At 43.6% G+C, this 24432-nt stretch overlaps 1 protein-coding gene across 2 annotated transcripts in view; it reads left to right on the top strand.

Annotated features, from left to right (window-relative positions):
* LOC146698018 (low-density lipoprotein receptor class A domain-containing protein 4-like) overlaps positions 1–24432 on the top strand; it is a 279790-nt gene that overhangs the window by 248562 nt on the left and 6796 nt on the right. For both annotated transcript variants that reach the window (XM_085472952.1, XM_085472953.1), the window contains 2 exons: positions 19894–20048; positions 21626–21676. In XM_085472952.1, coding sequence (XP_085329078.1) covers positions 19894–20048; positions 21626–21676 — 206 coding nt within the window. The remainder of the gene's footprint in view (positions 1–19893; positions 20049–21625; positions 21677–24432) is intronic.

The raw sequence follows: 24432 nt of genomic DNA, 5'->3' as shown, positions 1-24432 counted from the left end.
ATACAGAGGAACACGCTATGCAGACCAGGTGTTGAATAGACCTCTGTGCTGGAACACACAGCTCCACGAGTGCCCACACCTTACCTATTAATATCAAAGCCCTTCCACTGACAGAACAGGCATTTGTGAGCATTATCTCCAGTGCTGATTTATAAAGATGCTCCTATCAAACTTAAACTGATGTGAAAATAACTAGTTGGTGTTCATGCTGAAACCGGTTGTCATGGAAATAATAGATCAGCCAAGAAGATAAATATATCATGTAGACCAACTGAAAGTATTACACTCGGATTTTAAGGGGCCATTTGTGTTCACGTTTTGAATTTTGCACACTGACCACACAAATCTATTCCTTTGAATTCCCTGTAGGTGGAGGTTATAGGTTTAATTTAGACACGTGGCACACTTTCTCTCTTTTTCATTCTTGGCATATAACTGGAAGCTAACGTGTCTCCTGGCTAGACGTGCTAACGATGATTAGGGATCCTGCTCTGTGCAGCATGGAAATCCTGTGTGTGTGAATTATTAATATAGGTCATAGTCACAGCATCCGGCTTGGCCCAGCCCAGCGCCGTCCCAGCACTATCGCAGTACATGGCCCCTGCTTTCCCTACAGCCCACCCCATCTGTCTGCCAGATTAACCTGGCTGATCACCTACACCAAGGTCTGCACCGGGCAAGGATTCATAAAGGGTACCTGGCAAGAATTCTCCCCATTATCACGAGACTCGTTTCTTTTGTCTTTTAAACGAGATCCTTCAAAGCTACACCTTCTAATGTCTTAAACTGGTGGGAAGACTCGGTGCTTTTGTAGCTGTAATAACGATTCTTTCCATAAACCCGTAGTCCCCGACCAGTTTGAGCACCTCAGGCTGCTCATTTACAGCTATTATATTTTCACAAGATAAGAATCCTAATGGGAAGAGTTTATGGTTCTTCATAAGAAACTTGCTTCCCATGATGAATTGCGTCTGTATGTGTGTGTGAGCTGGTGGGTGGGACTGTATCCCCCCCATTAATATGTGAGCATTGGACTGTTGCTAGAGAAAATGTCTGCTAGTGTGGTTGAATGTCTGTGCTGGAGTAAAGAGTGTGTCTATATGCGTGTTAGTCCTTAGGCAGGCATGCCCTCTCAGCAGTTTTCTTTGTCATACATAGTCATACTGCATCTCCATCCGGCGATAGATTATTTTCTCCCAGTTTTTATCTGGAGTATACTGCAGATTCTAAAAAGAAACAAGACTGTACTTGGAAACCTCAAAGCTGTCCAAAGACTTGGGCGATGCAGAACGTCATAGCAATCTCCATCTGACTTTTGCCCCCCACCCAGGGAAAGCCACTACCATAAGCAGTGCTGAAAGGTTACACAAAGATATAAAAGTGTGTCTTGTGAGTGGGAGTTGCTAAGTTGTTGGTATCTTTGGTTACACTCAGTCTTTGTGTCGCCCAAAAGAGTTTTACCTCGACGAGTCAGGAGCTTCTTTTCATTTTCCAATATTCGCCTTGAGCTGAACTCCCCAAGTGGTGCTTCAGCACAGAGGAAAGAAGAGAGAGAGAAAAGAGGGTGGTGTGGGTGGGAGGAAAGAAAGGAGAACGCAAGACAGAAGTGAAAAGAGGGAAGAAGACGAAAAAGAGATGGGGTGGGGGCGGGGGGGTTGCCGAGTCTGTATTGCTCTGCTGTGTTCTGTATTGACTCTAGAAAGTGAATTTTATTTCATAAAGCACACGAGAGGAGCACTTTATTCCATTTGGTATGCCTGACCTCAGCTGAATCAATCCATTCTCTCATCAGTAGAGCCACACATGAAAACACACACAAGGAGGCAGTTAGATTCAAACTGTTTTGCTTTAGAAAGAATGCTGTCTTAATATTAAAATGGTAAATGGTCTGCACTTGTATATTCAACTGTGCACTTTACAATGTGTGTCTTATTAAACTGTCCACAAAAACACACTCTGGTGGTGGAGCTGCCAGGCAGGATGCCATTGGGAGCACTTTAGCTCATGGAGGGGCAAATAGTTTACAACCTGCCCCACCAACGTACGCACGTAAGCTGCCGAGTCCAGTATAGAACCTGTGGATTGAATCAAGTTAAAGTTAGTTGTCTAAGTTTTACTAATGTGTGATGAATCACACAATGATCTGTTGTACTCTATACCATTACATCTACCAGAGATCGCAGTGATTCTGTACACTTCTTACCTGTATTTGGGTCCATATTTGCTTGTCAAATATGGATAGAGATTTCCAGTTTGTCAGTAAGCTATTGTTCCTTATCACCGCAGACAGAAATGTATAATCACAAACTGCATGAGTCTGGCTGACATCTATTGAACCATGAGGTCTCCACAATGGTTCAAGAGGTTCAGTTAAATTGAATGATCGTCTGCTTTCACTGACAGTGAGTTTGTGGCCATGTTGTTGGTCCTGTTAAACTACAAAGACAAACTTTCCAGTCATGATCACAGGTCCCGCTGTCACAAACGGGATGCATCACGATTGAGACTGATAGTATGACTCTTGTCCGTATGGTGTCCTGCAGGGAATCTTTATTTTAACAACAAAGATGACCGTGTGAGCTAAAAATGTGAATGTGTTCTACACCATATATTTGTTAGCTTATACGGACGTTAAAACCCATATCCAAAATGGAATCGGCTGTCTTCCCCCAACCCAAAATATGTCCAGTTTTGAAAGTGTCCATCTCTGAGACTTTTCGTAAATCATTTTTATTTATATAATACCAAATCACAACAACAAGACCCCACAGTAATGCAGAGAAACCCCAATAATCATACCACCCTCTATAATTCAATTCAGTTTTATTTATATAGCGCCAAATCACAACAACAGTCGCCTCAAGGCGCTTTATATTGTACAGTAGATCCTACAATAATGGATACAGAGAAAAACCGAACAATCATATGACCCCCTAGGAGCAAGCACTTTGGCGACTGTGGGAAGGAAAAACTCAGTTTCAACAGGAAGAAACCTCAGACGGAACGAGGCTCGGGTACGGGTGGCCATGTGCCGTGACTGGTTGGGGGTGAGGGGAGGAAGACAGGTCACAGACATGCTGTGAAAGAGAGCCAGAGATTAATAGATGATTAAAAACAGAGTGGTGTATAAACACATGACTGAAGAAGAAACGCTCGGTGTGTGATGAAGTGAGCCTTTAACTTCTTGCCGTTCCTTCTCCGATGTGAGTAAAGTGAAGCTGCGAGCCACTGAGGTATGGCTGCACTATAACGCTGCAGCATCTTGGCTTGGTCTTTTGCCCAGAGGACCGCTGTTTTATTTCCTTTTAGCAAGACACGAGCTGCTCTCCACACATAACTATCTTCCCCTCTGTTTGAATCGCTTCGTTCTCCCCACCTTCCCCATCTCACCCCTACCCCTGTAGCCTTGGGTCTATTTATACCCAAATTCCCCCCACAACAAGACTAAAACATCGTGCCCATCTCCAAACCACCACCACCATTAGCTAGAGAATGGGTCTACGCTGCACTCTCCCTACAATGCGCTACGCCAGCCTCCCTGCCTCTACTTCTTCTGCAGCATCTTTTCTTTTTTTGTAGTTTCCTCTGTTGTCGGCAGCTGTTGCTCAGCACTGCACCGAAGTTCACCCTGCGGTCATGGGCAAGTGTTCCAGTGAGGGTGGAAAAAAAACTTTTTTTTGATACGACTTTTTTTTCCACCCGAAACTTTCATTAATCTTGCTTTTTTTTTTTCCACCTCATATCCCCCTCCCACCCCCTTCACTTCCCTCTGTCTCTCACTTCTCGTTATTCCTGTCTCACTTTCACCGACTTTATCTTTCTTTCTGGTCTCTAACTCTCTCTTCCTTCCTCTTTTCCGTCTATCGCTCCTGCCTAATCCTGCCTGCTAGGCATTACTTCATGGTTGTTAAGCATCTCAATCCAAGGGGGGGTGAAGAAAAGAAATAGGAGCAAAGGAGGGAGGAGGCGCTAGTCATATGGTGAAGCCTATTGAGCAACTTAAGCGTGGTTGTTTTGCTCTGTTGGCTTGGCACAATGAGACCGCATGTGGAAGACATGTTTACACCCCTTCATCTGTGAGTCGGAGGGAGTGGGAAAGGAGGAAAAAGTGGGAGGGAAGGTAGGACACATAGAGGAGGTGGGATACGAGAGAGGGAGGCAGAAATGATGACAAAAGTGTATATATAGATAGAGAGAGAGAATAGACTGGGAAGAGGTGGGATACAGAGAGGAGGCTGAAAGAGACAGAAGAGGAGGAGAGCGATAAGTGATGAAAAGGAAAGCATAGACGGATTAAAAGAGGACAGGAACACATGGGTAAATACAGGCTTGAGGAGTGTAAGAGGAGGGTGACGGAAAGAAGAGAAGAGACAGACATAATGAGAGAGAGAGGAGAAACAAAAATAGAGAGTGAGAGAGACAGTCCATCTCAGCAGAGAGACAGCCAGTATGACAGTGAGTCATAGCAGAATAAAATGCCACGCAAGCATATGCTGGTGTTGAGAAGCCATCTTTTTCCAAAATGGAAACCAGTTATGATTTGCAGGCGGACGTGTGGGGGGGACGGTGCAGATTAAACTGAGTTATTACAAACAGACGGGGTGTAATTACACATGAGAGGAGGAGGCTGTTTGTCTTTTGAAGATGGTCCTTGTTTTAATTCACATTCTAGCAGGTCTACTCAGGTTTTGTTTCTCTTTCTTTTTAAAGTATGTGGTTCTCTTGGTGAGGTGTGAAATAGGTTCTCACAATGGTTACTTATCAGTGTTTGAAATCATTTTTTTTCTGTTTAGTTTTCCACCTGGTTTCAAGTAGGAAGATTTCTTAATTCATTTCAGTTGAAATTTTGATTGTAGATAAGTAAAGAGTGTGAGAACTGGAAAAAGTTCAAGAAATCCCAGTGATTGTGGACTAAAGTATGTGATAACATACGTTAACAGCAAAAAAGCGGCATTGTCTTCTGTTGTTTGTTTTTTTTCCTCCAACCAAAAATTCACATATTGAATGGACACAGAGGAAAAACAAATCCTGATATTTGCACATTTTTGCATCTTGTGTTCCTCAAAGTTACTTTAGCAATTTCAGGTATTACTTTGACCAAGTAGAACATGTAGGGACCTTCATACTGTAGTGGTTAACACTTTTGCTTGGCAAGTAAGTTTGCTGGTTTGATTCTAGTCTGAGACGCAGTCTGTCACATTAAACATGCAGTGTGGTGATGTTTTGTGACATGGTTGGCAGCTCATCTGCTGTCAGAAACAAGCAGTTTCAACTTTAAGGCAACTTTCTCTTGATCCGCTGCCTCCTGCAACCAAGAGAAATTATGTTCCCTGTGCTCACAGAGCTTTTTTTTTCTTCCATGAGATGACCCTGATACGGATAGCCCCACATTATGACATCATACTGATCAAAGAATAGAAAAAAGGAGCATTTGGAGCTGGCTGAATTCTAACATTTTGGTCCAGAGGTTTTGTTCTTTTGCAGACCTCATAAAGCTTAGAGGAGGGTAACACTGTTACACTGTCATTGTAACAGCGTCAATATGATAGGCAATAAGGAAAAGCACATGGGTGAAAATATTCCTTTGATGCAACCATATTTATTTTTTGTCTTTATGGCAAGAACTTCTAGAACATTTGACATGTCGAAAGAGAAAATTGGGACCCTAAGGGAATAGTTTACCTAGTTAACCATGGACAGTGTTGGGGAGTAACGGAATACATGTACCGCCATTACGTATTTAAAATACAAAATATGAGTAACTGTTTTCCGTTACAGTTACCGTTTAAAAAGGTGGTATTCAGAATACAGTTACTTTGTTGAAATAAATGGATTACACTGCGGTACTTTCCTGTTTCATATTGTCGCGGGTCAGGACTGTTTGGGTTTTGTTTGACAGCTGTGTTCTGTTGTTCCAGGCGGCAGCGTTACGGTTGCCATGGTTACAGGGCGACGCTCTCTCTCTCTCTCTCTCTGCGACTGTGTGTTTCCTGGGTGAGAGAGCGCCTTTTCGTTGTTGTTGTGCTAAGCTAACAGGCAGAATGCTACAAGCATAGCTTCGGTGTTCGCTGTTCGCGTTCGGTGTGAACTAGGGCTGGGCGATATGACCCAAAATTCATATCTTGATATTTTTTAGCTGGATGGCGATATAAGATATATATCTCGATTTTTTTTTTTTTTAAGCCATAAAGTAAGAACAAAAAGAGAGTTCTTAGTCAAAGCTGTGTCCCAGATGTCACACAGGCACTTTTATTAACATACAGCACAGATGTACATGAAAAATTACTCAAAATTAAATTATGAGAATTCATTAAATAATAATGCTCCATAAATAAAAGAAAACAAGGTTGTTTTTGTGCTAAACAAAGAGCTCACAATTGTGCAGTCAAAATGTAAACTAAAAGACGCTGAGCGTAATAACAAAGACAGATTTCACAGCTGCTCTGTTCCCAAGTTTTACTGTGTGACTGATAGCCTGGAGTTTGAAATCCGCTTCATAACCACCTCTCTTACAGGTGCCATTTATGGTCCTTATACACACACAATACGGTAATATTACGTTGATGCACAGTACGTATCACTCCGCGAAGCTCCTCGGTAGCCGTAATGCGCCGACAATCTATTAAGCGGTGCAGCTCCGTAGCTTACCAAAGTCGTACTCAAACATTTTTGACAGATTGCTGAGCGCCGTGTACCACATAAAATCGGTTCGCGGCCATCAAGCACAACCAGAATTCATACATAAGGCGCGCTATCAACTTTTGAGAGAATGAAAGGATTTTAGGGTTAGCGCTGTTAGCTCGTTAGCATGTTTAGCTCGTTAGCACGTTGACGCCGTCCAGCCCCACGCATGGGGCGATGCGCAGTAACTCGTTAACGGAGATTTGCCGTGTCCGTCTTGTCGCTGCCTGCACGTGAAGCGATGGGAGAGGAGGGGGAGTTGTCTTCAGTGAAGGCGAGGCGGAGTAACGTTGCGTAGAGACAAAAGTGGACGAAAGAGAGGCAAACTTGCGGCTCCACAACTATAATTATAACGTAACATAGACTATATCGATATAAAGGATATTGTCACATCTTATATCTCGTATAAAAATATATCGATATGTTTTAAAAACTCGATATATCGCCCAGCTCTAGTGTGAACACACCGTAAAGAATGTAGCATCATGGGCATTGTAGTCCGTGTTGCAGGGAGAATGGACTGCCATACACGTTATGGGTCTGTGAGCGCGAGGAGGGAGAAAAAGGGGAGTGGAAAGGTACGAGTTGTCATCGAGGAAAAACGGGAGCTGGAAGCATCTAAATATAATAATAACCACTTCAGCCAAGAAGAGTGCCTGACGAGCCCAGTTGTAAGTAAGCTATTAAGACTCGACTGTACACTGTGTTCGTTTTTTCCTCCGAAAACAATAAGTTCCGTTGGAGCAGTCTTTCAACGCCTCTCTCTGTCTCTCGCAAGAAAAGTTGACCCACACAACAAAGTAAAGCTATTTTTCGGCTACGAGCCGACAGGGACCCCGCCGTATTAGTCAGAGGTCCCTTTACTACAGTTCGGAGTCGCGGACCTTCAGTAATATTAATAAATCACACAGCAATAGTACATTCACGTAGTTGTAAACAGCATGATAATATATTAAGTAATCCAAAGTATTCAGAATACGTTACTGTCATTGAGTAACGTAACGGAATACGTTACAGAATACATTTTGGGGCATGTAATCTGTAATCTGTAATGGAATACATTTTAAAAGTAACCTTCCCAACACTGACCATGGAGAACTAAACTAGCCTGCACAGAACTGTGACTTTACCAGCTTTCTTTGGTATAAAATGGAGATATGTTCAGAGTCAAATCCTAGAAGCCAATCCTAGAAGTCACGTTCTGCAGTCTGGTGGGGAAGTCTGAAAACAGAAGTGTAGCGTGTTACGGCAGCATGTTGTTTTTGGAACGGCATCTGCATTGATACCTAATGGGTGTGATGATGAGTTGTCCATATAGATCTGACCATGTAGTGTTGAAAGGTTCCTTTTGAGGTACAACCATGTGCATTACACAATCATTCTGCACGTACCATTTGGACCCCGTGTGTTTGTGTAGCCCCAGCAGACAATGCAACTGCAGTCTAGATGTTCCCCATGTCTCCCAGGGCTTCCTGAGTTCCACCCACAGCATCCCCTGCCGTCTCCTTTTGGCTGATCACAGCAGCCACAGAGTTTGGAGCCTGTGTCTGGGAGGTGTCTGCTACCCATACTCAAAAGTTAGACATTATATCTACCTCCCCTGTGTGGTAGCAGGAGGAGATGTCTGTTTTTTCATATGAACACGTGCCAGGACGCACGCACAGACAGACTGATGAAAGCCCACTCGTTTCTTCCTCCTCCACCCCTCTCCCATCTCGTTCTGTTTTTTTCCACCACTCCGCTGTTTTGTTGTTCAGTCTCAGAGACGCCATGCTTTGTTGTTTGTCTCCCTTTAACATCTGCCCATCTTTACCGTATTCTCCCCGCACCTCTGTCACTTCCTCTGGTCTTGTCTGTCCTCTCTGCTCCCTCCGCTCCCTTCTCCTCTCTGTGTCCAATCTCTGTCTTATTTTGTCTTTATCTTTCTCCAATTCTCTCCCTGCCTCTGTTCCACTCTCCCAGCTATTTACTAGTACTTTCTTGTTCTTCTTCTTTTTTCTCTCCCTTGTTCAGTTCACCCAGACCTGAGAATGATTTTTACCTTTTCTCGCCTTTAGCTTCAGCCAACCTGTGATGTTGACCTGCAGAGAAACGAACACTGCAGAATAATTTTCATAACCCCCCTGCTAAGTTGACAAAGATCTATGTGTCTGGATGGCTGGCTGAGCTGCCTTTGGCTAATAAGAGTGTGTGTGTGTGTGTGTGTGTGTGTGTCAACTCTCCATTTATGTTGAGACTAGCATTTTTATTTTTTGAGCTTTGAGTTGTTTTCAGTTTAGTGCTTCAACAGTTTATATTCTTCTTGTCGACAAATCCAGTGAAAACATTCCAGCTCACAGTATTCCTGGTGATACTTGTAGACTTCCCTGCGTTTTTTTTATTGTTGTTGTTTGTTTTGTTTTTTTCTGGTTCTCACCCCCAAGCTTATTAGTTCCTCCCTACTATATAACTTCATTGGGTTAATACATATTTAGTGAATTGGTGAGTATTTCTGACACCCAGAAGCTTCACGTGGAACTGGATTTGAGATGAGATGATATCAGTTCTTGTGGAATTGTGAAGCATGCCATTTATGTATAGCTTTAAAAGTAAATTCTTTCTAATTGGACCAAATATTATGCAGTTTGTATTTGGACCAAATTATTGGTCCTTACACAGTTATTTGATGATTGCAGCCCCAAATTCAAAACTCTTTCATTCTTTTTAAATTCTGACATATAGTGTTGAGTCATCTGCATACGTAGAAATCTTGGCCTTATTTAAGGCAAGTAACAGTAATGGACGAAGGCAGCTTCCTTTGTACTCCACACTTTTCAGCTCACATTTAAAAAGGATTTAAAAAGTCTATCTGTATGTTTGTGTACTAATTCATGGCTTTAAAGGAAGGTGTCGACTCCCAGTGTAGCTCCTCGGTGTATTTGAATCTGCTTTTTTTGTTTGTTTGTTCTCTGTGCCACAGAGGATATGTCACTCTTCAATGATCCCCCACAGTACGTAGAGTTTAGTAGTTTGCAGCTTTTCATGGTTTATTGGTCCAGCCTGTTATTGTTTCAATAGGATCTGTGAAAGAATGGTACATCATATCAGTACCACAGCTGTCTGTTTGCCAGTTTGTCCTTGGGTCATATGTGTAATTGTCTGTCCTGTTGTCCAATTTTTTTTCTCTAATATTAGTGTCACAACAGCCCACTAGTGTGTTTCCTCTGACTGTGTGACCACAATGGCGTGTATGTTTTATGGCGATGAGGCTAACAGCGGCCTTCATTGCCAGTGACTGTCAAAACTCCGCTTCGAGGTTGAAGGACATTACCACAGCCTTCTTGTATGCTCTAGGTTGTTATGGCCTGTTGGTTAACCCTGCTTGGTGAACCACTATGAGCCTCACTGTAACCATATCCTTCACTGTTATCACAGTGCTTCGATCACTTGTGCCTTTGGCTAGGTGAGGGTGCTTGCAGGGCTTTGTTTCCACCCTGTTGTTGCATGCTCAGCCAAATTGCTTTCACTGTCTGTCTTTTGGTCATTTGTTAACAACATGCCTGCAACAAGCATGCTCAAAAAGAATAGAATGGCCTTCCCACTTCTTCATTTTAAAGAAGGCTGTCTTTCTTTTAAAGCAATTGCTGTAATTACAATAATGATCTCTCAGTGCGAGACAAGCAAAGAGCTGAACTCAAGTGTTTATACCCGAGTCTTCATGGAGGACCACCCAACCATGTGACTGTGCGAACAGAGTTTGGTTCCCCACAGGTCTAGTAACACACACACATACAATTCACGCGAGCATTTCTGTTCTATTTAGAATGTATTTTCATTTGCTCGCCCCACATCTACTCACGCTGATCCCAGCTGACCTCAGTCAATACACACAGACTCACAGTTGCACACACTCACTTAAATCCTGACATTAACCCTGCAGTCTGGTTCAATCACTCTGAGAGTCAAGGCAAGTCTGGCTTTATGACACAGGGGTGGGGGTTGAAGGTGTCTAGACGCTATCCTGTCTGTCTGGTTATGATAATGTACACACATGCAGACACGCACCTGAGAGAATGCAGGCCAGCTCGGACTGCAGGCAAGCTTGTGCAAAGTGACATTTCAGCAAACGGATGAATTCTTTAACACGGGCCTCTTCTCTGCTTTACTGCCATTCATGAATATTACAGCGTTGGAATATTGATAATATTAGACTATGTTGTAATATTCATGATATGTTATCCCAGAGCCCCTCTTCCCCCCCCCCCCCCCCCCCCCTCTTCCCCCCCTATCTTTGTTCATGTTATATTCATGCAGATAGAGATGATATGGCTACGCTGGTCCTTTTCTGGAACTAAAGTAGAGATTTATTGCTGCCTCAGCATCAGGTCTCATTGTTAGGGCCTGCATCAGCAATAATCAGACTTGGGCCGTCTTCAAGGAACATTTAGCTGTGACACAAAATAAGAAAGTTATGTGGGTGCACACAGGATGGAAATGAGTTGATGGTAGGAGGCAAGATGTGTGTGCGTGTGTGCGTGTGTGTGTGTGTGTGTGTGTGTGTGTGTGTGTGTGTGTCCGAGCTGTAAGCATTTTCAAATGACTTTGAAAGTTTTTGAAAAGTTACATTGAAAATGCATTTATCATTATGTCTTTGTGTTTGTCTTTGAATGTTATGATGGCTAATAAGCAAAGCAATTTAAGGAAGGATGTTAACGTATATGCATACGTTAACGCAAAGAGTTCCCCTTCACTTCATGTCACCATGATTTCTGCAGAGATTCAGCTATAAAGATAAAGTTTGACTTACATGGAACTGAGAAAGACGTTTCTCATATTTCTGTTATTTTTGTATTTGGCCATCATTTGTGGAGGTAAGAGTAGTGTCTTACTTTTCGCCTTTAAATAAAGTAGATTTTAGATCAGTCCTGTTTCATAACTCGTACTGTTTCTTTTCCAAGCCAACATGACGGTTCTTCGAGTGTATACTGTAACTGTGGACAGGTTGGACGCTTCCTGCTTTGTAATCCTATTTAGTCTGAGCGCTGCAGCATAGACGAGTTGTCTGAATTCCCCCGCGCTGTACGTTCAAGACAAGAAGGGTAGGTCAGATAAAGAGGAAAAAAGATAGAGGGAGATGGAGGAAAGATGAAGTGGAGAAAAGAGACAGAGCTGTAATTGTTTGTTCTCTTGTTGCCCTCAGTCCACATAGCAAGTCTGACACCCCTGCCTCTCTTTTTGTATCTCCCTCCTTCTCCAACACACACTTCCTTCTCTCCTTTCCCTTTCCTCACTGTCTCCATCTCTTTTTCTGACTCCTAGATACCCGTCTAATGGGCTAAAGTATCCACAAGCGCGCGCACACACACACACACACACACACACACACAACAGGCCCCCCTCTCCTCGGGGTTAAGCAGCACTAAACTAGTTCATTTATTTCCATGGAGAGACTGATTGTAGTGGGGGGCTGTAACTAGGCTGATATCTGCTTCATGCTTTATCACACACACACATACACACTCCTACTGTGGTGGACTCTTGCTGCCAGGCGGATGCCAGCCGTCTAGACGTTACCGTGCACATCTCCCAGGGGAGGCAAAGGGGTGCGCGAGCACTTGCTTCCTCTCCCTCCTTGTCTCATTCTATCCGTCTCTGTTGCACTGTGTGTGTGTGTGTGTGTGTGTGCCAGCCAGGTCGCTGCCATGGCGCCCCAGAAGCTCCGGGCCTTGTTGATCACGGCACCGTGCCCAAGGGTTACCATAGCAACGGCAGTGGCAGAAGACTGGCTTGTGTGTGTCGAAGGAGAACTGTGTGTGTGTGTGTGTGTGGGCCCAATGTGGTGGGCAGCAGGCTGTGAACTCAGCAGGCCTCTAACTGGGCAGCAGGAGAAAGACTAGAATAGAGAGCGTCCTTTCATTTTTTTTTCTCTCTCTCTCTCTGTCTGTCTGTCTTACTTTTATCTCCTCCTGTTTTCCACTTTCACATGTGTGTTACAGCGCACATTCCGCGTTTACGGATATACACACTTGTCAGCCCAGACATGAGAACCCACAGCTTGCCTACACTGGGATTTGGGACCAGCACAATGACACAGCACTTCTGCAGGCAGTCATTTAGAATGCTGCGCAGCGTTTCACAGTCAAGTGCAGTTTTGATTGCCAGGTGCAACTGTGAGACCGTTCATTTTATTTTTCTTTTCACGACTGAAATCTGGGGTTCAGCAGGAAACAGGAAATGACTGCAGAGGAAATGAGCCAGCTGCAGGGTCTTGATGAGCTTAGCGTGTGTTAAGAACTTGCAGACTTCCTCCACATTTTGCTCAAGTTTGATTTCCTCACAAACCTAGTTTATCGACAGAGGTCCTGATGTCATTTCCCTCTGTTGTCTTCTGTCCCGTCGGCTCCCCAGGCTGCGTTTTCTTGTGCGTTCCATAAAGCGCTTGGCTGCAAGGGTAGGACATATGGCAGCTGAAGCTCTCTGCTATATGAGAAAGAAAAGCAGTTTTCTCTGCTGCTGGGAGTTGCTCTACTACTCTAAATTAGCAAGCAGCTAGAGAGCCACTCCTGCACACTCGGGCTCTGACGTCAGCATACAGTGGGGCAAAAAAGTATTTAGTCAGCCACCGATTGTGCAAGTTCCCCCACTTAAAATGATGACAGAGGTCAGTAATTTGCACCAGAGGTACACTTCAACTGTGAGAGACAGAATGTGAAAAAAAAATCCATGAATCCACATGGTAGGATTTGTAAAGAATTTATTTGTAAATCAGGGTGGAAAATAAGTATTTGGTCAATAACAAAACTACAACTCAATACTTTGTAACATAAGCTTTGTTGGCAATAACAGAGGTCAAACGTTTACTATAGGTCTTTACCAGGTTTGCACACACAGTAGCTGGTATTTTGGCCCATTCCTCCATGCAGATCTTCTCGAGAGCAGTGATGTTTTGGGGCTGTCGCCGAGCAACACGGACTTTCAACTCCCGCCACAGATTTTCTATGGGGTTGAGGTCTGGAGACTGGCTAGGCCACTCCAGGACTTTCAAATGCTTCTTACGGAGCCACTCCTTTGTTGCCCGGGCGGTGTGTTTTGGATCATTGTCATGTTGGAAGACCCAGCCTCGTTTCATCTTCAAAGTTCTCACTGATGGAAGGAGGTTTTGGCTCAAAATCTCACGATACATGGCCCCATTCATTCTGTCCTTAACACGGATCAGTCGTCCTGTCCCCTTGGCAGAAAAACAGCCCCATAGCATGATGTTTCCACCCCCATGCTTCACAGTAGGTATGGTGTTCTTGGGATGCAACTCAGTATTCTTCTTCCTCCAAACACGACGAGTTGAGTTTATACCAAAAAGTTCTACTTTGGTTTCATCTGACCACATGACATTCTCCCAATCCTCTGCTGTATCATCCATGTGCTCTCTGGCAAACTTCAGACGGGCCTGGACATGCACTGGCTTCAGCAGCGGAACACGTCTGGCACTGCGGGATTTGATTCCCTGCCGTTGTAGTGTGTTACTGATGGTGACCTTTGTTACTTTGGTCCCAGCTCTCTGCAGGTCATTCACCAGGTCCCCCCGTGTGGTTCTGGGATCTTTGCTCACCGTTCTCATGATCATTTTGACCCCACGGGATGAGATCTTGCGTGGAGCCCCAGATCGAGGGAGATTATCAGTGGTCTTGTATGTCTTCCATTTTCTGATGATTGCTCCCACAGTTGATTTTTTCACACCAAGCTGCTTGCCTATTGTAGATTCACTCTTCCCAGTCTGGTGCAGGTCTACAATACTTTTCCTGGTGTCCTTCGAAAGCTCTTTGGTCTTGGCCATGGCGGAGTTTGGAGTCTGACTGTTTGAGGCTGTGGACAGGTGTCTTTTATACAGATGATGAGTTCAAACAGGTGCCATTCATACAGGTAACGAGTGGGGGACAGAAAAGCTTCTTACAGAGGACGTTACAGGTCTGTGAGAGCCAGAGATTTTCCTTGTTTGAGGTGACCAAATACTTATTTTCCACCCTGATTTACGAATAAATTCTTTACAAATCCTACCATGTGAATTCATGGATTTTTTTTTCACATTCTGTCTCTCACAGTTGAAGTGTACCTCTGGTGCAAATTACTGACCTCTGTCATCATTTTAAGTGGGGGAACTTGCACAATCGGTGGCTGACTAAATACTTTTTTGCCCCACTGTACATCCACCTTCAAATCTTAATACATTCTCATGGTTTTGGACAAAAGACTACTCCTTTGTGCAAACGAAACCAGCCAGGCCCACTTTTCTCACGGAAGCATCTAAGGTCATCTGAGCTCAAATGTTATTTTTATTGAGCAATAACAATGTTAGAGGCCCCATCTGAGCGTGTGCAGTCTCTGTAGATTGCCATTAGCCTGATTTTCATTTCAAGGCTCAACAGGGTAAGCCCGCAAACCCTCATTAGTCGTGCAAGTGATTTTTTTCGCCTCAGTGTTAACTTTTGCTGCCAGCAGGAGTGAATCAGCAGTATATACACGCTGTTGTTGGGCCACATTATATAGACATAGACGTGTGCATTGAAACGGTCTAATCCCGTGTACTGTACAGAGACAGACGCACGAAACAGGCTCTGTTCACATCAGCAGCAATGTTTTTACTGTGGTTTAAAACAAACAAACAAACAAAGGGATTTGTGACATGGGCAGCCATTTCTTTGGGGGAATAAAGCGAATTGATCTTGTTAGGGTTTACATAATTCATCGCTATTCTTAAAGCAGTGTTGGCCACTGATAGTGGCGCAGTTGTCTGCTGTGCATCTGACAGCTTCTTTCACCAACAGGTCAGCTGAACTGTCTGACCTCCTGCTGCCCTCCCCATCCACTATGCATACACACACAGGTTACAGCGCTGTCACTGGGTTAGTGTGTGTGTGCTCTCTCTCTCTCCAAGCTGTTTACCCTCTCTTTTAGTGTTTGGCTTTTTGCCTGTAGCACAGAATCTGCCAAGTACTGAAATCCTCTATGTTTGGGTTCATGTCAAGTCCAACTACATCATTCCTTCTCTCCTTCCTCATGTCCCATCATCCCATTACTGTTCACTGTTAAAATAAAGTTGTTTTTTTTAAGAAAAAAAATCATTTGTTCTTCAACGTAAACGATAAAGCTTTGACCTCTCATAGACGTAATTGTTATTGTAAGCCCTACTTGATTTGTATCTTCTTCTGAGTCACTTCCTGACTCATGAAATTGGCTACAGTTAAAAAAAACAAAAGCCTGAAGAAGACTGTTTTAAGCTTTATGTAGTTAACATTTATAGCATTTGACAGAGAGGCCTTTTCAGTAGAATATAGATTAGTTGTGCTATATTTGCTGCCATAAGCATGTTTTTAAAAAAACTCTACTTGCCTTCTGGTAGTGAGAATTCTTGCTTTAAAATTGGCTTTGAATTACTTTTTTTAACACCCTCAAAGTATACTTGTATGTACAGTATGGTTTTTTTATATTTTTATTTAATGTTTCCCTTTTGTCGACAAAGCTGTGCTGTGTAAAAACAGCCAGTGCCCGAACAGATGTGTTAAGCTCGGTGCTGTGCAGCATGGTCACTTTGACATGATTTGAATAAACTCGATGGCCTCTCTCGTCACCGCAGCAGGAAAAAAAACGACAGGACGGCTGGCTTGTAATGCAAGTGATTCATCCTGCTGAAGGAATAAGGGTTTTTGCAGACGCCGGGCTGATATTGTTTTGACAAGTGGATTACTGTAGTAATAACATCAGGCTGGTGCTGTTAATGCAGACTGCCAGCACACACTGTTCTCTGGCCTGTGAGCGAGCCTGTGCTGTACGCTCTGTTTTGGAGCCTCTGAACTCGGGTGGATACTGGGTTCAGAGAGGACACCCCCCAGTCTTTTCTCCTCCCCGCACTTCCTTCCTCTCTTCTCAACTCCTCCTCTGGCTTCCTTCCTCCCTGGCGTTTAGAGAAGAGGCCATTAACTACAGCCGCTGTACTTTTTTATTTTGCTTGAACTGTAAAAACATGAACTTGAGCTGTGAAAACATCCCCGCCTGTGCACTTCAGAAGAAGTACACCAGCTTTGAGTCAGGCGTCGGCTTTGTGCCGCTTTTACAACAGCAGAAGGCAGAGTATGTGATATTTATCCAGCTGGCTTACAGGAGGGCCTGGTCGACTTGGTTTCCCAGAATGCTTCTCTCTGATTGAAAGCCTCCTCCGTCCCCTCCCTGTGGCTGCTGTGGTGAATGCACAGGCCCAGGCTGGTAACTGGATGAAGTAAAGCAGGCAGCTCGACAACTTAACTTTCTGACACCGTGCTTTATTTCACAGAGAGCTGATGCGCCCAAACTGGGGAGTGGGAGTGTCTTCTGTTTTTTTTTTCTTTCTTTTTTTTTTACTTAACTTTATTCAATCTTGTACATATATTCTTGGTATGAAACCTCGTACCACAATGAAGCTGTAGTTTAGAATAAAATACCTTGACAGAAGTTAAATGAATTGATACAGATGTTCATGTTGCCCCATGATTTAAAGCAGGGGTTCACCACACTTCAACAAGGCTCAGTACAACTGAACTGTATTAATATAGCACCAGTTTCAGGCAGCTTTATATTGCAAGGTACAACAAGAATGAGGTATGAGCAAGCACTTAAAGACAGTGAGGAGGAAGAACTCCCTTTTAACAGAGACCTCCAGCAGAACTACCTCAGAGAAGGTTCCCTGAGTGAGGTACACAAGTTGGTTTTATCCAAAAGGAGAATTTGAATACTGGGAGCTGGTTCCATATGAGATCACCTGACAGCTGAAGGCTCTGCCACCCATTTGACTTTTGGAAACTAACAACCACAAGTAGGCCAGGTTTCCTGCTGTACTGGTATAATATGATACAAGGTCTTCGAGCTGAGATGGGCAGTAAGGTTTGAATTGTCGCTCCTTGCCACAGGCTTCCTCCATGATGTTATGTTACTAGGAGATTTTTTTTAAACACCAGTTTCGACCCTTCATCTCGACTCTCAGCACTCCCCTTACTCTTGCCTGTTAAATATTAGGTGACTCGCACTGCAATCAAGAGTTTAATACCTTAGTTTCAAATGTCTGATGTGAGAGGGGTGGGTCATGATTTTCCACTAAGATTGTTATTGTATTTGTCAATTAAATAGTTTGAGAAGGCTGTTTAATGAGGTAAATTTGCTGAATTATACTATTAAATTCATCTGAGCTCACTTCACCACCTCACTTTCATCTCAGAGGGGAAGTTGTGGAGCTTCTCTGTCACCGTTGGTTGCAGTACCCACCTCTTTGCTCTTTGGTGGTTAATGTTCGTTGGTTTTGCTGGTTTAGGTTTCATTCCTTCCCACAGTTTTTCTTACCCCCACCCCCCATTCACTGTGGTTTTTTCTAGTTGGCCTTGTTCCTCTCACTCCTGCCCCGCCCTGTGGCTGCTGTGGTAAAGCAGAGGCAGGTTTGGGTGGGTTTTGCATTTCAGCCCAGCTTTGACTCTAACCCACCATATTGCAGACAAATAAGCCACGAAGGATTATTAGGCAGGCAAGCCTGAGATAGGTTGGCTTTAACTAGCTCTCTTTCATTTCTGGTTGTCTCCTTCTGTGCTCTTAATTTCAAAGAATTCACAAGATATTCTGTTACTGATTACTTTCCATTTCTTCTTGTTTTTGGATTTTAACACTCTGCTTACTTTTTTTTCACTTGGTCTACCCTTGCCATGTCAAAAGCTGTCCAGTTGCATCATGGGTAATGTGCTCCTCAGATTGCATAGAGCTTTTTTGGGGGGGGGAGAGCATTGAGAATTGAGGCATTGTGGCTGAAATAGCAGAGCGTACATTGTGTCATTGTTCATACAGAACACACGCACAGTGTACTGGATGTCCAGCAGTGAGCAAGCGTATGAGTCAGAGGTCAGACTGGGTGCCAACACCGGACAAGGTCAAGACTCCTACTCAGAACAAACCAACAACACAACAAAAGAGTGTCACACTGCAGACAGGGAGGCTGGCAGGGGGCAGAGACGGGGTGGACGAGAAAGAAGGGAGAGAACCAAAGTAGGAGATGACAAAGAATGAGGGAAATGTAGGGAATGAATGATGGTGGGTGAGGGAAGAATGCAAAGAGATCGGTAAAGACAAGAGTTGAAAGACTGCAAGAAGAGGCGTGTAGGCGAGGGAGAGGAGGATGCATGGATAGGGTTAGAGGAAAGTTGGAGAAAGTGATGGCAGGTGAGCTGAGATGCAGACAGGGTTCAAAGACGAGCAAGAGAGCATGATACAATGAACAAGAGATGGGAGGCAGACGTAAGTGAAAAGCGGCGATCATTGTGTCTCCCGGTGGTGCCCTGATCTGGGAGGTCATACCACATCAGCTCTGATGCTCGTGTGTGTGTGTGTGTGTGGCTGTGTGTCACAGAACAGAACACCACAGTTATTCAGTGTCTCCACAAAGGAACCACTGTGTTCTGGGACAGACGGCACACACTGTCTCAACACTCATCTTTTTTGTGATTTGAAGCTTTTCTCTGTAGATTCCTCAGACAGACACACACATATTCATATACTGTGTAAATCACACATATACTCAGCCACTTGGAGATTGACCTGTGCTGCTCTCTGCTGGCGAACACACATTAGAGCAGCTCAGTCGTGGTTCAAATCACTGGTCCTCTTACCGGGTGTCCTGGAGGCTTCATTTTGCATGATCTCCATCAGCAGAGATGATCTTAGTTATGAAACTGGCCTGTTATCACTTTGCTTTAAATCTGCCTTTTTAACAGTGCAGATTTGACGAAGAATGATTAATGTGACTCTTAGGATTCTCAAACTGAAGTAGTTCAGTCAAATTTCAACCTGTCTGACTTTAAAAGGCCTTCAAATATCCTAATCCTGGAGGTGTTCACTATCTCTGCTACATAATGTGATTTTCACTTGAAGGCAGTTTTTAAGATGTGTGTGAAACATTCTCAAATCTTATTTCCCCGCATGTGATTAAATTTGAATTGCTTTAAAGTGTTTATTGGACAAAATTAAATATTTCTGTCGGTCTGTTTGTGCTCTTAGAAAATGTATTGGGTGTTTTTGAGATGATGCAGATTTGTCTGGAAACCACGTGATGTGTTTTTTTTTCCTTTTTAAATAACTTGATATTAAGAGTAGTCATTAACTGCTAAAGTACCTTTAATCTCTAAAAGTTAGATGCTAATCCTCTTCCTCTCTTTCCATGTGTTTGTGCAGCTGAACTGGAGTTTGTTCAGATCATCATCATCATCGTTGTGATGACTGTGATGGTGGTGGTGATCATCTGCCTGCTCAACCACTACAAGCTCTCCACCTGGTCTTTCATAACGAGGCAGAGCCAGGCCCGCAGGCATGACCATGCCCTACAACAGGTCAGTGTGGGTGGGTGGGTTTGTGGGCGGGTGGGTGTTTGAGAAACAGCGAAAGAAAGGGAGAGCTAAAAAGAGACTGTTTGTTTGTGTTGCTTGTACTGAGTGGCTCAGACGGCACTGTTCTCCCAGCATCCATGCCAGTAACATTTTGATCTAAACTGGTGTCTGTGTGTGCGCGCGCATGTGTGTTCATCTGTTCTCACTGAATGTCCCTGCCTACTCATTGTGACAGTACATTTCTGTATTTCTGCAGCAGGACAAACATAGCTTACCAGTATGTTCCCAGTAAAGCTGTGCTGAGCTAAATGAATCCTTTTATCCCAGTCTGAGTTTCTGTCCCAGTTTCAGCGAGGTAACGTCTTCGCGCGCGTCTGTTAGATGAACTTGCTGAATTGGTTTCTTCAGAGCCAGACTCTGTCAGGTCTTGATGTTTAATTCACTACAGCGCCGTCTAGACGGCAGCCGCTCTGCCCCCGTACTGACATGTACACTCTGGGACAAACACACATGCACACACACACACACAGTTTATTTATGTGCGTTGAAATAGACTCAGGCTCAAAACATGATGCATTATGGATCCATAAACATATTCAGCCTAATGATTTGTCAGCTTTGGTGTACTGTTACCAACAATTTGAATATTAGTGTTCAGCTAATAAGCTCTGCTTTTTGATTCCTCCTGCCACTCTGTGCTGTGTATCATTCAATCAAAGCGAGGTACAAAGCAACATCAGAAAGCAACAAGCCCACTGAATGATGACCTTTACCCCTAAAAGATGCATGAATAAACAGTATTTATGCATGTTTATGCTTCTCATGTTGCTCCCCCTAAAACAAAACAAAAAAAACCCCAGCTAAATGTTGTTGACTGTGCTGTCTGAGAAAAGATCCTCCAGTCAAGTGTAGATGAAGGGGAAACTGCAATTATTTGACAGTTGTGTTTATTTGTTGTAGCTTTTATCCTGCCTATTTTTAAAATGGAGTCTTCTGTCTTTTGTTGTGCTCTCAAACAGGGCAGAATTTTGGGTTTGAAGCCATCAGGCATTTCTCAGTGCCGCTGTTTCATCTTTTGTGTCCTCATTAAGTTGTTACTTTTTGGTTTTTTGTTGTTGTTGTTGTTTGGTTGTTTCTTTTTCTTCTCCTTTTTTTGTTCTTTAGCTGTGAAGTAAGAAAGTTTGTTAATGGTGTCACATCAAAATCCTTTTCAGACACAGCAAACCGTAATGACTGCAGACTTCTAAAGCATTACACATTTTATCCCTAGAGCCCAGCCCCAGCTCATCCTCAGTATCCAGCTCTGGATATCTGGGCATATATTTGGTCAACTCATATTCTTGTTACATTGGGAGCTGCTCACCTGGACAGGCTACCTGATGACACCATTTTTACATTTTCTTTTACATGTATTTTTCTCATCTTAAATTCTGGACCAGTCCTGTTTATGCATCTCTAGTAATATGTTGTTTTTGTTGCTAACCTGAGCATCCCACTGAAGCACAAACACAACAATCTTCAACCCACCCGGGGACTTTTTGAACCTTTGCCTTCCTCTTTGTTTGTGTCTCCATGTGCAGGACGGGTGCCTGTGGCCTTCAGACAGCGGCTCTCGGCAAGGTGCCTCGGAGGTAAGACCACCACACTGACTCCCGATAAACACATTCAGCTAATGCCGCATGTTATAGGAGCTGAGTGCTCAGCTGAATGAAACTTCACTTTTCCACAATGAAACTGAGTATTGCTTTGTCTACACTTGTTATATGTAAACTTACAAATATTGAATTTCAGTAGATTCAGCAAGTTCTTACTAAAATTTCTGCTAGTTTGGCTGTCTGCAGGCTCCTGAGTGTGTAGCCTCTAACCAGTTAAGTTACTGTGATAAGGTTGTTGGTCTTTTCTCTCTGAGCATTGGATCTGGAAACAGTTGTGATCCTTGGACACATTTTCTGTCAGGAATTTCCTTGAATTGCAGGAGCTTTTAGAAATTCTCAAACCTTTAACAAAGTAAGGTATAAAGAACTAAATGGAGACAATGACTCTTGTCAGCATCGCAACTATAAGGAAACAATGAATGCATAAAACAGCACTTTTTAAAAAAAATAAAAGAACACAGTTACACTGATGGTCTCTCCAAACAAACAAAAAACTATGAACGTGCAATGATGATGTCAACAAATATTCAGCCCAGCGCAGTATCCTTCCTCAGTACAGATTTTGTCTGTAGGCAGAGTGCGTAGAAGAGTGTAGAGGTATTGTTAACTGCAACGTATGGCTGAATAAATTTTGATAATCTGACACATTTATTGCAGCTGCATCTCAGTCAGAATCACAGTGTGACCACCTGGACTTGGTTCATTTGGTTAGGACGCTAAATTAGTTTCTCGCCTCGTTTTTAGGGAAGCAATTTAAATATTAATAAAAACCTCGTTGGCAGCTCTGGTTATGGGTTAATTCAGTGTTTGTCCTTGTGGAAAAACCAAGTGATCTTTAAAGGCTTACAATCAGATGCTCTCTGCTGCTGAATATTTTATTTTCAAGTAGCTGCAGCCCTTACAAATAAACACAACAAATACAGAACCCCAAAATTCATACCTTTTTATCAAACTAAAATGCAATGAAAAGAACATAGATGATAAAAGTGCATTTAACAGTTTGGCATTCAGAGTCGGTATAGAGAAGTGCAGTGTGTAAAAATGGTAATTAAAAGGAATAAAACAGAGAAAGGAGACCTGAACACACTCAGGGATGGCTTTTGTCTAATCTCCACGCTCTGCTCGCCCCGTTATAAAAGACATCCATTTCCTCTCAGCTTCTCTTTGTGTCTTTGTTGGCTTATTTATCAGCGCTTGCCCTTGTAGAGTTGTTTGGCGGTTCAGTCAGGGCCCAGAGAGCCTGATATGTGCATTTTTTTGCTTGCTGGTAAATATTTGATCGTGCAGGAATTGGAGCTCACACACTGTGTTGCAATGGGTATGCCTGGCACTGTACTCCAAAACAAGATCAAAATTGGCATGTTCACAAAGACTCGTGAATACAAAAGCACAGACAAATGCCAGTATACTCATTGTGACTGGTGATCTGATCTCTTAATTGCGTTGATGCCAGATGGAGGAGCTTCCGAGTCAGGGTCGGAAGAGACGCGCTGGGTTAAAAGACTGCTGGAAAATCACATGGTAGTATTGATTAGTTGCAGATAATAGTATATTGAGGCTGTGTGAAAGTTTTTGGCTGGCAAGTGTGGATGCACTTTGGCAGTCTGTACTGGCTTGTAGCACCAAGTCGGATTTAAAGTGCCCCAGTATTTATGCGGCAGAGAGAGAGAGTCGTAAAAACGACGTGTGCACCCAGAGAGACCCGGAAACTAAGGAAAAGGCCACGGAGAGACGAACGCAGAGGGAGACGCAGCCACTGAGTGTGGGTGGCTGATGGATGCAGGGATGGGGGCTGACTGAGTGTTTGTGTGGCAGGGCGGGGGGTTGGATGGTTTTTGGTGCGTCATTAATCAGCAACACCTCCCCTGACACTGTCTAGACAGACGTCTGAGAGCTGCCCCGCTCTGCTGCGCTCTGCTCCCTCTATCAGCTCCACACCTTTCTCCCCCTGCCGTCTGTCTATTTGTCTGTCTCTGTCCTTTCTCTCTCTGCCTTCAGCTCTTTTTCCCTTCTCGCGTTTTATCTCCCTGCCTCTTTCTTCTCCTCCTTTCATTTCTGTGCTCTTTCTTTCTCTCTCCTTATCTCAGTAGCCTTTCCTTTTAATCCTTTCAGTTCCACTCTTTCCCTCACTCCGTCTCTCCATTTCAATTGCCCTGATCCTCTAAAAACCCCCCTCCCTCCCCCGTCTGTTGTTCTCTCCACCCAGACTGCCTTGTCAGTGGGGGTTGGCTATTAGAGCCGCAGTCACTAATTGAAATGGGTTCCCTCTGATAATGACTCGACACAGTGGAAATGTGTGGAATTGGATAGAAATGTGAGAAATGAAGAAATGGATCATGCCGTCAGAGTCTGAAGAGTTAATTGAGGTGAAGATCTCTGACAAAAGCTGGTGGATGAACCGGTGTGCTGAATGTTTTTCTGTTTGAGTGCAGGCTCCTTTCTTCCTCTTTACTGTAATTACATTGTAATGTCTGTCACAGCTAATTGGTGGCACGCTGGCGTGTGCCGTTGCTGCACCAGGATATCATTCATTTTAAATATGCAGCATGGTAACCATACTTCACTGTACGGAGCCTCGTCTCCCAGCAAAAGCTTGCGTGAAATCAGCGTATACAGAAATGATTGTTATGCAGAAAGCATCATGTGACTTGCTGTGAGGCTATAACTGGTTTACACTGTGACCAAAACAGAATAAACAAATGAAGGCTGTGTACAGGGTAAGGTCAGAACTG

Source organism: Copadichromis virginalis, linkage group LG11 (assembly GCF_057382275.1).
Source record: "Copadichromis virginalis isolate Kocher_CV1m ecotype Utaka linkage group LG11, C_Virginalis_male_GT1.1, whole genome shotgun sequence".
NCBI lineage: Eukaryota > Metazoa > Chordata > Actinopteri > Cichliformes > Cichlidae > Copadichromis > Copadichromis virginalis.
The sequence above is the reverse complement of the archived record's forward strand: the minus strand, read 5'-3'. Positions and strand labels throughout refer to the sequence as shown.